This window comes from Pithys albifrons, chromosome 23 (assembly GCF_047495875.1).
Source record: "Pithys albifrons albifrons isolate INPA30051 chromosome 23, PitAlb_v1, whole genome shotgun sequence".
NCBI classification, from domain to species: Eukaryota; Metazoa; Chordata; class Aves; order Passeriformes; family Thamnophilidae; genus Pithys; species Pithys albifrons.
This window is the reverse complement of record NC_092480.1, coordinates 3,273,480-3,287,044: the sequence shown is the minus strand read 5'-3', so window position 1 is coordinate 3,287,044 and position 13,565 is coordinate 3,273,480. Positions and strand designations below refer to the sequence as shown.

General features: G+C 52.2%; 1 protein-coding gene across 2 annotated transcripts in view; it reads right to left on the bottom strand.

The window, feature by feature from the left end:
• The window catches only part of ZBTB16 (zinc finger and BTB domain containing 16), a 54,367-nt gene that overhangs the window by 7,430 nt on the left and 33,372 nt on the right, over positions 1-13,565 (bottom strand). For both annotated transcript variants that reach the window (XM_071576203.1, XM_071576202.1), the window contains exon 4: positions 11,722-11,808. In XM_071576203.1, coding sequence (XP_071432304.1) covers positions 11,722-11,808 — 87 coding nt within the window. The remainder of the gene's footprint in view (positions 1-11,721; positions 11,809-13,565) is intronic.

The window sequence follows — 13,565 nt, the reverse complement described above, 5'->3', positions numbered from 1 at the left end:
GCATCCCACGGCTGCTGCTGCCCAGCACCTGCAAGAGGCGGGCTTTGGGTTCCTTTTTTTTTTTTTTTGCAGGTAATGCATCAGTCAATAGATAAACACCCCAAACTGGGAGGTCAGTGTGCACTGGCATGGCCCTGTGGAGGCACCCACAGTGCCCTGTGAGGGCAGAGCATCCGCAGGGCGCAAAGGCTGATGATGGCCAGGTGTGGAGGAGGAGGATGCAGGAGATGGCCCTGCATCCCAGCATCGAGCCCAGGCACTGCTTGCTCCCAGCCCTGAGGCTCTGCTGATGATTCTCCAGCAGCCAAAGCGTGCAGCAGGTACCATGCCAGGGCTCTGTCGGGCACCGCCCGCTGCCAGCCTCTAAGTCACTTAATTTTTTTTTTAAGCTACATGTCAACTATGCCCCACTCTTGGAGAGAGGATGGGAGGTAGGAAAAAATGGGCAAGTTCATGAGAGGGTGCCACACTGGGAGACACTGGACTTGGCCCTATGTCCTGCCATGCGTGCATCCCTGTGCTCCAGCTGCAGCAGCCCCAAGCCAGCCCTCACCACTGGAAGAAAAATCACCCCTGATAAAGAAACGCTACCACCCCAAATCAGTGAGAGACGGATTTATTCATTTCTCTGACGTTTTAATGGTTTCTCCCCTTTTTGCAGGAAGATGATTACAAATTAAGCAGCATTTAAACGCTTTTTACTGTCAACAATTAGAAGGGGTGAAGGCAGGCGAGCAATTCATTCCCCGGGAAACACGCCGGCTCTCGGCGGGCGCCGACGGCCCTTCCCTCTACTGTACACCACACAATGGCCCCGAGCGCGCCATTAATTTTGCAGGACGTTCAAAAGCAAATTAAAATATAAAAAGCCCCCGGGCACAAAGATAGATACTGAGGGAAGGGGCGGCGTAGGTCAAGCTTGTGGAATTAAAGTCTTAGCAAACGGGGAGGTTTAAGTGCAGCCCCACACACCACATTTAGCTGCTTTTGGCCATCACCTTTGCCCATCATCCCTGGTTTCAGTGTCCCTGCCAGACCCTGAGCTCCGTGTTGGCAGCTGTAAGCCAGGCAGCTGTTGGTGCTGCCATGGGGTTCACAGAGCAAGTTGAGTGTTGGATGCTCTTAGGGTGAGTGCATCGTCCACACCTTGCAGGACCTTTTTAAACAGGAGGTGGTCCCCAAACTGGTTTTTAGGGGAGGGCTGCTTGCTGGACGGAAAAGCCTATGGCTGCAAGCCTGGAGAAACACAGTGCTGTTCTCCAGCGGCTCCATCCCAAAGCAGCACCATTGCCAGGGACGTGATGACGAGCAAGATGCGACGTGTGACAGCGTGCCCCGTCCGAGTCATGACGAGGGATGCTGCAGCACTGTGGCATTGAGTGCAGCACTGACTCCCACCAGCCAGAGCAGGAATAAACCTAAAATCGGCATGGCAACAGGCGAGGGAGGCAGAGTGGGATGGGTCTCCCTCGGCACTGGTCTCTGGTGGAGTTACGGATGCGGGAGGTGTGCCAGTGGCAGAAAGGCGACACGTCCCCTTTAAAAGGAAATATAATTTACAGTGTGCAGCCAGGCGGGCCATAGTTTCAATCTCGTTTACTATAGAGAAAACTCTGCTAGCTGTTCTCTATCCCACAAATCCGATTTAATCAGACAAGCCAGCCAGCGTGGCTTGAAGTAAAAACGGATAATTAGTAAACAGAGAGCTACTTCAGTGCTTCATTGGCATTCGAGCCGGGCTAGTGTGTCGCATTTAAAATGCAGTCTGATGAAGTTTACAAAATCAAACCATTTGTTACTCCTATTGAAGAGGCTTCAGGCCACTTGCAATTAAATTGGAATTAGTGCTCAGAATGAGATACAGCAAATTCATACTAAAAAGGGATCTGACTTTCAGACATTTGACTTCAAGTTTTTCCCCCCGTGCTAGAACACGCGTGCGTGTGCCATCCTGCCAGCCCCCCTGAGCCCTCGGCGGCACCGCTGAACCCGGACCTGCTGTGCAGGCAGGCGTGGGGTGACTCAGGGATGCTGTGGCAGCAGGGGAGGGGGGACTGAAAGGGACCAGTGCCACCATGCTGGTGAAGCACCCCGCTGAGCCCCAGCTGTGGCAGCACGGGGCTGGCAGTCCCCAGGCACTTGGCGTCAGCATCAGGATGCGCAAACCAAGCCACCCCTCCCTTGATCCTCCTTGTAACACTGCCGTCTTTCCCTGCCCATCCTTAGAGCCATGTTATCAGGCTCAAAAAATGAGGCATTTTCATCCACTGCTGCAATAATCAGGAACCTGGAACCAAAGGCTGCAGAGGGGTATGCCAGAAAGACTCCAGAATCACCTCAGGCATGAGGGTGCTCATGCTGAAGGATGCTGACAATGCTCCCTCCTGCACTCACCCTAAAACCCCCAAATCCTTGACTTGTGTCCTGCTAATTTCAGGTCTCCCATAAGGCTCCCTCCTCCTTCACTCTTCATGTTTAACATCATCTCTCACATGATGCACATGCCAAAGAGGTGAGCTGACACTACTGTTGTCATTGGGACAGAGGTGAACAGCTCCAAAATATCCTGGCCATGTAAAGCAGGAGCCTGAGGGCTGTTGGTTCTCCTGAGATGATGTTTCAGGGACGTTTGACATTTTTTTGTCAGTGTGTCAAAACTTCGTGGCCAATGCTGCTGGCTGCCACTGCAGGGGAGGCTGCAAGCCCTGAACATGCAGAAACAGCAGCACTGGGGAGAAGGAGCCATTGGTGACAACAGCCAGAGAGCAACAGATAACTCTCCCTTTCAGCCCTGCCCACAGGAAGGCTGGGAGAGGCAACAGTGCTGGCAAGGGGCAGGGCACATTGCCTGGAACACCCTGTCATGGCTTCAGCACCTGAGCCCTGTCACAGCTGGCCTTAAGGACAGCCTGAAGGCACAGCTTGGCACAAGGCTACCTGGGGACACCATGCATGTACTGTCGCCATCGAGCTGAGGAGGAAGAGGATGGGTGATGAAGGACAGGCAGAAGAGTGGGCAGTGGCACCAGCACCAAGGCTGTGTTTTGCCCCAGGAGGGCAGAGGATGCACGTGCAGGGTAAGATTAACCCAGTTCTGGTGTCTTTCTTCGAGATTATTATGAAACCCAAAGCAATGTTTTCGGTGCTGCACCTGTGGGGTGTCAGGAAGGACACTTGCATGTGTCTGCCTGGGTTTGTAGGGGTGTCACATAGAGCCAGCCCTTTGTGACCCCCACCTGCTCCAGTGCTATTAAGGGGTGATGGTGGCACCTGTTACTGTACCAAGTTGAACATCCTCTACAACCTTCATGGTTAAGTGGAGAGAGGGGGAAAAGCCCCTGGATGATAAACAGAGATGTGCACGTTTTGTGCTAGAGTCACCAAATCATCCTGGTTTCAAAGGCTGCCTCTGGACTCCACGGCTCAGCTTCCATGCTAATTAACATCTTTATGGAAGGCAACTTCCCCCAAGGGGGCATTTGTTTGATTATTATTATTTACTCAGAGATAGCGCAGCTTTCTTCCCAACTTCAACCGACTACAGGAAATTAATTCTTAAAAAGCAGCCGGCACTGCCCACTCTTCTGCTGCTGCTGGCTTTTCCTCCCAGGCTGGATGTGGCTGCTCCAGCTGCAACAGGAGGGCAGGGCATGCTCCCAGCACTGCCTGCTGCCTCCATGCCCACTCACCCTTTTACCAACGCAAATGAAAACTTTGGTGTTTCAGAGCAGATGTACAATGCTGACCTTGCAAGCACGGGAAATTAACAATCCCTCCCAAACCTAAACACCTCATATTTTGCTTGTACAGTGATGTACGGGGCTCCTTCCTGCCCAGCATGCTCCTGCTCACCCCATTGCCCAGGTGAGATGCACGTGGAGGGTGCCTGAGGTGTGGGTGCCCACAGCAGCCCAGGCAGTGGGCAACAGACCCTGAGCCGCAGCTCTGTCATGAGGATCTCATTCCTGCTGGGGGTGATTTATTCTGGGGGCCATCTGGACCTGGGGGGCAATGCAGTCCTGCATCCGGGTGACCCAGAGCATTAGTTACACCCTCCCAGCTCGACCTCCCTGTTTCCCTTTGAGCACGACGGGACCAGAGCATCCCCTTCTTGCCTCCCTTTTGGAGAGCCCATTGCTCCCCATGGTTCCATCCGTGGCACCTTACACCTTCCCCACTGCCCTCCATCTCCATCACTGTCACCATCAACATCATCATCACCTTCCCTCACCACGTTTTCCTGCGACTGCTCAGGCAGAGCGATTACGAGGGCGCGCACGGGGAGGGAAGGAGCCCGGCGACGATTAAGCAGCGGCGGCTTTATGGCAACAGGCACACAACTCATTCGTTTCATGTTTTGCAGAATATAAAAGCGCCGAAACATTTTAATTTTAAATTCTTATCATTGAATTTACTGCTTTTCTCTCACAATGATTTGTGTTGCTTTTTAATTTTTACAGTCTCTACAGAAGCCAGATGCTACCGCCTAGGGCCAAAATAATAAAAACCCGCCGCAGTCGCGAGTTACAGAACAAAAAGGAAACGCGCGGCTGACAGAAGTTAATATCTCAATTTAACAGTGCTGCTCCGCTAATGATCCTTTGATATGTGTTTATTTAGAAAGGTCTGATCTTGACCTTGAAAGCAAACTAAACTGCAAAGTCTTTATGAGAGGAGAGAAAGACTTTATTTATAGACTGGCTTTGCGTCAATCACGGTGGCAGCTGGACCCGTGCTGGGTGAAGCCCCGCGGCCGCCTGTGGGCCCAAATGGGGTGTTCAGTGGGGGATGCGTTTTTGGGGGTGTGTGGGACTGGCTGCTGGGGAGGACTGCGGTGTGCACCCCATCTCCAGGGCAAGATGCTGAGCCCACTGTGGAGACACAATCCAAGGAATACAGGCAGCTCCTGGTCTCAAGGGATAGTCCTGGGATATAGCACCAGTGCAGGCACACTGCTGTCCCCAGCACTGAGGACAAGCCACCCCAGAGCACTGCATGCCCAATTCCTTCTCCCAGTGCTGGGAAGATCTGCTTCTGCTCCCTGCTCTCCACAGCATCCAGCTGCATCCTGCCCTCCCTGAAGGTGGTCCTCAGGCTTTTAGGAACATGCTCAGCATCACCCCAGCCTGCACTGGTAGACCTTCAGCAGGCTTTTCTTCTCTTCCCAAAGAAACCAAGTGCTGCAAACCTATCAGAGGGAGTTTTTAGGGGCCAATCCCATTTACTGCATCCCCACCTGCTGGCTGGGGGAGGTGGGAGGTTCCCAAGCTCCTAACACTGCTCCAGTCTGGGAATGCACTGTGGAGACTTCACACCTCTGGTGTGCTGTGCTTTCCAGCCCAATTTCCATTTTTTCAGGGAAAACAGTTGTTTGAAGTCATTTGCAATCCCTAAAGCCTTCTGGCCAAAGCTAAAGACACATCCTCCCTGCAAAGCTGTACTCTCCCCAAAGCCTTTTCATTGTACTGAATATCTATCAAAATATATCAATGTATATCAAAACCATTCAGACAGTTTCAAAATCGATCAACCCTGGAAACAACCAGCATTCAGCTGTTTCAGCCCTAAAATTACTGATGGAAAACTGTCCCTGTTCCTGGCAAAATATATCCCCTGTCCAAAATGCACTAATCTGGTATCTGGGTGTCCATGTGCAGTACCTCCCTTTTGTGTTACTTTCCATTAAGCTGATCCCATTGCCTTCCCTCCTGAAGAATGCTGGATTCCCCCTGCCATTCCCAAAGAAGATGTGTGTTGAAGGACCATCCCTGCCCTTCCTGAGGACCAGTTTCTCTGGGGCAACCAGAGGAAAATCATGGAGGCATTTCTGGCCACTGTATCAGATGGGAAGCTGACATGTATGCGCTTACTTGCTGTCACCACCCTAACTTCCCTGATTTCCTCTTCCCAGTCGGAATTTGGAGTGAAACCATCTGAGAAAACAATTTGACTTTCTGCTGAAAACCCAGCACATTTCCTCCATTCCTTCTGAATCACAGTTCAACTGATGTGCTAGAAACTGTTCCATTTCCTAAAGAAGAGCTTTGATGAGGAGACTGAGGGGATTTCCCATGGGAGATCACTATCACCACTGCCACCATCCCATCCGGCACCAAGTAGCACCATTGGTCAGGTCAGCCACTCCACTTGTGCATCTCTCCTGGCCCACCTGATAGGGTGGCACTGCTCTGGTATCCTCTGGCTCCATGGAGCCACCACGGAGCTCTGGTTCACATCCCATCCGACAAAACGACTCTTTTGGCGTTGGGGCAGCTGCCCGGCAAAGCCCGGCTGGTGGAGTGACCGGCTGCCTTGAGGCACAAAGCTGGGACTCGCAGCATCTGCTTATTATTCCTGCACCCCCATCATTAAAAAAAGAGAAAAGATGAAAAGGTCCCCTCGGCAAAGCCGGGGAGATGCAGAGCGGCACCGAGCGCAGCCTGGCCCCCAGTTCTTGGGGGGTTTTTGTAAAGCAGGGAGATGCGAATCCTGGGGGACAAAAGTAACTGCTAAGGTAAGTTAAACCTTGTCGAGATGAACTTTCCTGCTACTTTTAATTAAAAGTTCTTTGGAATTAAAAAGGACACTATTCAGGAAAGGCTGAAAAAAAAAATTCATTGACACCAGCCCGCCCCCCTCCCCTTTTTCCCAAGGAAAAGAAAAAGCTGTTTTTGTGTGTCTGCTCACCCAGCCCGCACTGTACAAAAGGAAGCGGATTTGCAGCAAGACACATGAGATGACCCCCTGACCCTGAGCCGCTGAAAAGTCCTCAATGGCATAAATACCAGATAATCAATCACATACCAGGAGGGCCGGTCCCCCTGCCCTCGCCCCCGCCGCCGGGTTTATGAGAGATGCACTGTAAACGGACACCGGCTCCTGACGGGAGGCCCCTCTCAGCATTCCTCTGCTGGACCAGGAGACCCTGGCTGCCTCTGAGCCTGTGTTTCATCCCTCTTTTATAAAGCCCGGCATGGTAGTGCCCAGCATCCTCAAGCTCACCATAGCTGATCCCTCATGCTCTGGAGCAAAGGGGGATGGAAGCAACTCTTTGTGCTCCAGAAGGACAGTCAAGCATCCTCTGTGCCATCACAGGCAGCCATGTGGCCAGTGCTGAGGTGGGCGTGTGAAAACCAGCCCCATTTACAGAAGGCTTTGCTGTTTTGGGGGTTGGCTATGCACTGGCACTGTGAAGTCTTCGAGGGTTCTAGAAGTGAGCATGCCATGCTGGGTTCCCTCATGCTCTGGCCAGCACCCCAAATGCCAGCAAAAGAGGGCTGCTGAGTCCCTCTGGTGCTCCAGGGCAACAATGGATGTTAAAGCTTTCAAGGGAGGGAAGGGAAAAAACTTGCTGCAATACCGCACTGGTTCGGGTAAATGGGGAGCCACTTGGCAACTAAATTTGATAATGCTTTTGTCTGCAGGTCAGAGGTTAAATATGTTCACACTAATCCCCTTCATCTAGAATTAAAGGACAAGAAAGATTTCTCTGTAGCTTAGCAAGAGGGCTTTTCTCATCACACTTTAAATAGTATTTGCACAGGAAAAGTAAAGGCAGACCATTGGCCCCGGTGCTGCCACGGCTGCATGGCTGTGCCACGTTCCCATCTCTTGCCTGTTTCAGCAAATTCACTGGTTTGCACGATGTCCAGACTCATCATACTTCTCCACATGCTCACCTTGGAGCGCAGAGAATTCTTGCTACCATTTGCCATCAAGGCGGCAGAAGTGGCCGTGGTTTGGGAGGCAGGGAGATTCCTGGCTGCAGGAATGTGCGCCAGGACTCAGATTTCAAGCACTGTCACAGGACATTACTGTCAGACAAAGGGGCTCTGTGCTGAGCCCCCAGGACTCACTGCCCCCAGACCCTGTGTGAGCTGGGGCTGGTACCTGAGCATCCAAAACCCACTCTTGCACCCAACAGAAAATCTGTGAAGCATTGATGGGGCACCACAGCACAGCATCACTGGTACTCCCTTCCCCCGCTGCGGCTGTGGAGCCAAGGCGAGCACAGGAGGGATAATTACCTCTAAGCATACTTAATACTATAGTGCATTATCTCTAGCAATGGAGAAAAGCACGATCTGGAGGTATTTCCCCCTGAAGCCTCATTGAGCTGCTCTCAGAAAACTCTCCTGAGTCCTGTGAAATGGTAATAGAAAATCACAGGCAGTCTGGGAACACGTCAGGTTGGTTTTGGTAAGGAAGCTTGTGCTGGCTGCTCATGCTGGGCATTGCTCTGATTGAGCCATGGCAGAGCATACAGCAGGACAAGCCACAAATAGCATCTCCCAAACCTGGGCACTTGCCATCAGAGCAGGCACATCACACATGGCTGTTGGTGACCAGTGCCACCATTGAGACAAGCGCCAACCACTGGCAGAGTCACTCCAGTGTCCCAGCAGAGCGCTGGCCTGACCATGGTTTGTGGCACCCCACTGAGTGTGACGCAAACAGAATTTGTGTTTCAGTGTAATTTACAGCTCTCGTCACCAAACTTGCATGTAAAGTTCCTCTTGCTCAATATCTGGAAGAAGCAGCATGCCGTACATCTGCAGCATCACTGTCAGGTTTTGGGCAGGGACCATTTTGAGGCAGAGAAAGTGAAGCAAACATGAGACAGTAAGATAAATACTTAATGAATAGGTCTCAAAGTATATCTGCCAAGAACAGGGATGACATGTGCCTGTGTGACAGTGCAGCTCCAGTGCAGTCTCCCCTCCACCTCCTGCAGGCTCCCACACATCCCTGGAAAACCCAAGCCAGTACTGAGTTGCTGGGATGTTCTTCCATGGAAAAGCACCAAGAGCTCTGGCATTTAGCAAAAAAAAAAATTAAAATTTTTTAAAAAATCCCTGTGCAGCCATTGAGCAGCACTTGCCATGGGACCCAGTGCGGGGGCATCCCACTACCTCCACTCTTGGGTTCCCGCTCTCACCGCTAGATTTCTCTCCCTTTGTACCTCCACTTACACTGCATGACTGTTTTGAATCTCTAAAATAATGTGACAAGTTAATGATGGCACAATTATCTAAATGTTTAACAGACATGTTATCTAAGTGAATCGGATTGAGATTCCATCCCGCTGACAATAAACATCAATGGGAGAGCAGAAAGTGATAGGCAAATTATCGCCAACCCTGCAATTTCAATGCTATTAAATTTGGAGGAATAACAGCCCTGAGGCCTGTAAACTCTGAATAAAATAGACCCTTGTGTTTGGCCAACTATTAAATCAAAACGCCACCAACATCCCAGCAAAAGAAAAAAAAAGGGGGGAAGAAAAAGGGGGAGAAGATAGAGAGCTTTTCAATTTTCAGTTACACATTGGTTTTATTAACTCTTTTCTGCTACTTGTGTCTGTGGGTGGGGGATATGAGGGATGCAGGTATGGGACGCGGGAATGGGATGCTTGTGGGGGATGCAGGCAGGGGATGCTCATGGGGGATGTGGGCAGGGGAGAGAGATCTGCGCATCCTTGGTGGTGCGGCCGGGGGCACACCGACCCCAGAAATCAGAGCCAGCTACACACCGAAGCAAACGTGCTCTGTATCAGGTGTTGATCATGCCCATGTGAAAGTGGGTCAGGAGTAAATCCGTGCTGTCCTGGGGACTGACAGCGGCCGCCGCGCGCTAACTGCCTTGGCACACAGGAGGAAACTTGAGACAAGTCACCTCTGATATTTATAACGCCGGCACGAGCCCAAAACCTGTTAGCACAAACACCGCCTGTGTGCGCATCCCGACTCCCAGTGGTGCTGCCTGGGGCTAGTCAGGCCATCTTCTCAAAGCACTCTGGTTTTTCCTCTACATTTTAGGAGAAGGGTAAGGAATTTTCCATGCTCTCCCCACTGGCATGGCACTGAGCTTGTGCTGCTGGAAGATGAGCCAGAACAGTTGCTGCTTTTCCTATTGCAACGGGACGGGGGCCAAGGACAGCGCACACCCGGAGAGGGCGTCTCGGCCCCGTGTTGATGGGGCTGCACACAGCAGAGCCAGCACCGTGCTTACAAGCAGGAACTATTTTTTTGTATTTATTCTTGGTTTTTGCCTTGCCTTGGGAGGTGAGGCGTTGGTTTTCTGCCATAGAAACGAGTGGTGCTCAGCACAGCACGTGTAAAACAGCCTGGCTCCGTGTTGTTGCTGTCATTTGAAGCAGCAGGGAGGGCAGTGGGAAAAGAAATAGGATAAAGGGGATCCTGGGTGCTGACTGTGCACCTGGGAAACAGCCCTGTATGCTGAAAGGAAAACCCCAGAAGGAATCTACCTGCCTCCCTACCAAATAGAGGCTATTGGGGTTTTTTAACCTAGAAAGTTGTAAGGTCTTTTGCCAACCAACCTGCTGCTAAGGGCAAAGGGAGGTCATCCAAAATGAATGCGTTCTGGGAGATGCCGTTATTTGGGAAGGGGGTTAATTATAGCCAGGCAGGGGAGGGATGCCAGGGCAGGGCGCTCTGAGTGCCAGCAGAGGAGAGGAAGCGATTCATTTTGGCTGCCCTGGCCATCCAGCCCCAATCTGACATGTTTACAACCAGAGGTGGTGATGACAAACCTGCTCCACTCGGGTCACTGCGTTCCCCTGTTCTGGTTGCCTGTTGCCCTTTGAGCTTTGGCACAGTCCAGCCCTCAGGATTCAGCAGCCAAAGGGGGTTTAATCCCCACAGGAATGTCAGGTTTGTGAGTCAAACCATGTCACTGCTCTGCATCTGTGGGACGTTTTTGGGTGCAGGCATCATTGAGCTCCATGGCTGGACTCCCACTGGCTGCCCCAGGTTGCCCAGCTGGTCTTGGAAATAGAAAGAAAGGGGGAAGAAGCTGCTATTTGCTCAGCCACCTTCAGCCCCCTGCTAGGGCTTGAGTCTCTCAGCCCTGTGCAGCTGGTCCCTCACTCTGCTGACTGCCCTGTCACAGCCCTTCTCCTCCTCAGCCTACAGCATATGTGGTTTCCAAATACACCCAGAATTACAGCTCTGGACAGGGAGGGCAAGTATAGGGATTTATGGACTTATGTTTGGCCACCACAGCTCCCTGATCGGATGACAGTCGGAGCCATTCCCGCCTGGTGACACAGCACTTTGCATCAAACCTCAAACCCTCGGTGCAAAGCCAGAGGGGCTCTCTGTGCCAGCCCCGAGCACAACCTCACCACCAGTGGCATTTATCAGGGTTTTCAGCACTGAAAGACAAGCCTGTGCTCAGTTAAACTGCTCCCGATATAGCGTGGGAGGAGCTGGCACTCTGCCCTGCTCCAGCCTGGCTTTGAGGGGTGAAAGCTCCACCTGGGACTGCCCAGTCGTGACTTACCCCAAACCCCACAGCAAACCTTTCCTGGGCACAGTGACCTTTGCAAGATGCATAAGGAGCTCCTTGTGCTCCACATGGCAGTGCTGCTGAAGGGTTGGGAAGTGCAAGAGCAGAAATATGGCAGAAGCAAACTACGAGGAGCTCTTTGGACAGGGACAGGGTTTGCTTGCAGAGGGAACAAACAACCTCACATTTGCTGCACTGTTGTTTCCCACAGTAATGCCAAGCAATGGTGCAATGGTGCTGTGCCAACTGGTGCCTAAACCTGTGCTTTACCATAAGAGGAACTGGGGTTGCCAGGGCAGGGCAGAGGCAGAACTGCAAAGGGTGCAGTTCTCTGTTGGACAAAGGGTGACAAAGGCAGCCCAAATATTAACCCTGTGCCTAAGTGAAGGATGGAAGGGGAGTGTCACATACCAGTGTGTGTCTGCCGGTGCGTCTCCAGGGCGTCTTCCTTCGAGAACTGGGCACCACACTGATCGCAGACCAGGGCTTTGGCACCCGCTGGGGAGAGAAAGGGGAGAGGAGGGTTATTTGAGGGACAGAGGGATGCCCACCTGAACCTGGACGGGCCACCAGCACCCTTAACACCCTTAACACCAGCCCAACAGGACTAGAGCCATGGAGGAGTTTCATGTTCACTGTCCCCTGTGCAGCCACCAAAAGCAGCGCCTCCCTCAGCCCCACACTCCCATTCCTTGCACATCACAGCAAAATACAGAGCTGCTTACCAGGAAAAAATTAAATCTATTTATTTATTTATTTATTTATCTAAAAAAAAAAAATCATTAAACATCAATGTGTTTCATTAGCACTGTAACCAATCCAATCACAATCAGTTCCCTGCCCCTTGCCATCCTGGCTGCCGCTTCCAGTACCCAAGGAAGGACCTGATCAAGGATGTGACTGAAATGGTTCCACTGAGTGAGAAGCTTGGAGGCGTCTTTGGCTATTGGAGAGAGATGTGGGGGTGAGGGTAATTCTCAGAAAATCACCATCAGCATGTAGTGCTGGTTTGGGTGAGGAAAAACCCAGGATGCCCAACAGCAGATAAAGACTTTCCAGATGAAACCAGATTAACGATGCACACAACACCCAACAGCATTGCTGCAGCCCTATTTCTTAGATTTCGAGGTTTGATTCAACTGTTGTGAGGAGCTAAGTGTGACTGAGCAGCCTTCAAGGCAGGGGCACCGCCCCACAGAATGCTGTGCTGCACATTTTCAGGGGTCCAGACCGTGTCTCCCACCCCCTTCCCAGGCCCCAGGACCCCTGTCCCACTGTCAGGGTGGGATTTGGGGAAAGGTGCATGGAGAAGGCAATAGGGAGAGGGAGAGACATCATGAGGTGCATTGAAAAGAGAATTCCTTCGCCTTTAAATTGTCTCAGTAAAGGCTGGCTCGCAGGCAGAAATATTTGGCAGCGGTGAAATTAAAAGTGATAAATTTTCTCGCCAAGCGCTGATCGATAATAGAGGTCTCATCTGTTAATCAATATGACAGTCTGCCTGTTTACTGTGCATATGTTGTTCTCCGCCGCCCTCGCCGCGATGTCAAGTTTGCATTCAAAACAACCTAAGTGTGCCCAGGCCCTGTGGCTGCTCCAAGGGGCAAACACAACACACAACAAACTTTGGAGCACCGCGAGGAGGGGGGTGGTGGGGCAACTCCCCCTCACCTGCTGCTGGGCAGGTGACCACGCACCCGGGATGCCATGTAGGGCATCACTGGGATGCGGGTGCTGCTGCTGGTCCCTTCCCTCACCTGTGGCAAGGAGAGAAGCGTGGCCAGGAAGGTGCTGGGAAGGGGAGAAGCTGCTGTGGAGATGAGGGGCTGGATCGACAGGGCAGCAGCGTGGGCTGCCCTCTGCTCGGCACACGGCACGGGCAATGCACAGCCGGCAGTTGCCAAGGCAATGGCTCTCCATTGCCACTTGAAGCTCTGCCGGCCCCACCACGTCAAAGCGTGATCCATGAGGGTACAGCAAACCATGATTCGTGAGGATACGGCACCCCATGGCAGCAACAGGTCTCCCTCCCTGGGCAGGGAAAGTGCCGGCACGTGCACTGGTGATGCCAGGGGTCCTGTGCTCCGAGGGGTTCTCACTGCATCTGCAGGCTGAGATGTACCCAGGCCCTGCTAAACACAGAGTTTGCTTTTTATTCCCCCATTTCCACGTGGGGTGAGGAGGGGGAGGATGGACGTGTCGGTGCTCTCTGCAGGCCGTGGCCAGAGGGGCCGCAGAGCCCCAGGGAGGCACAG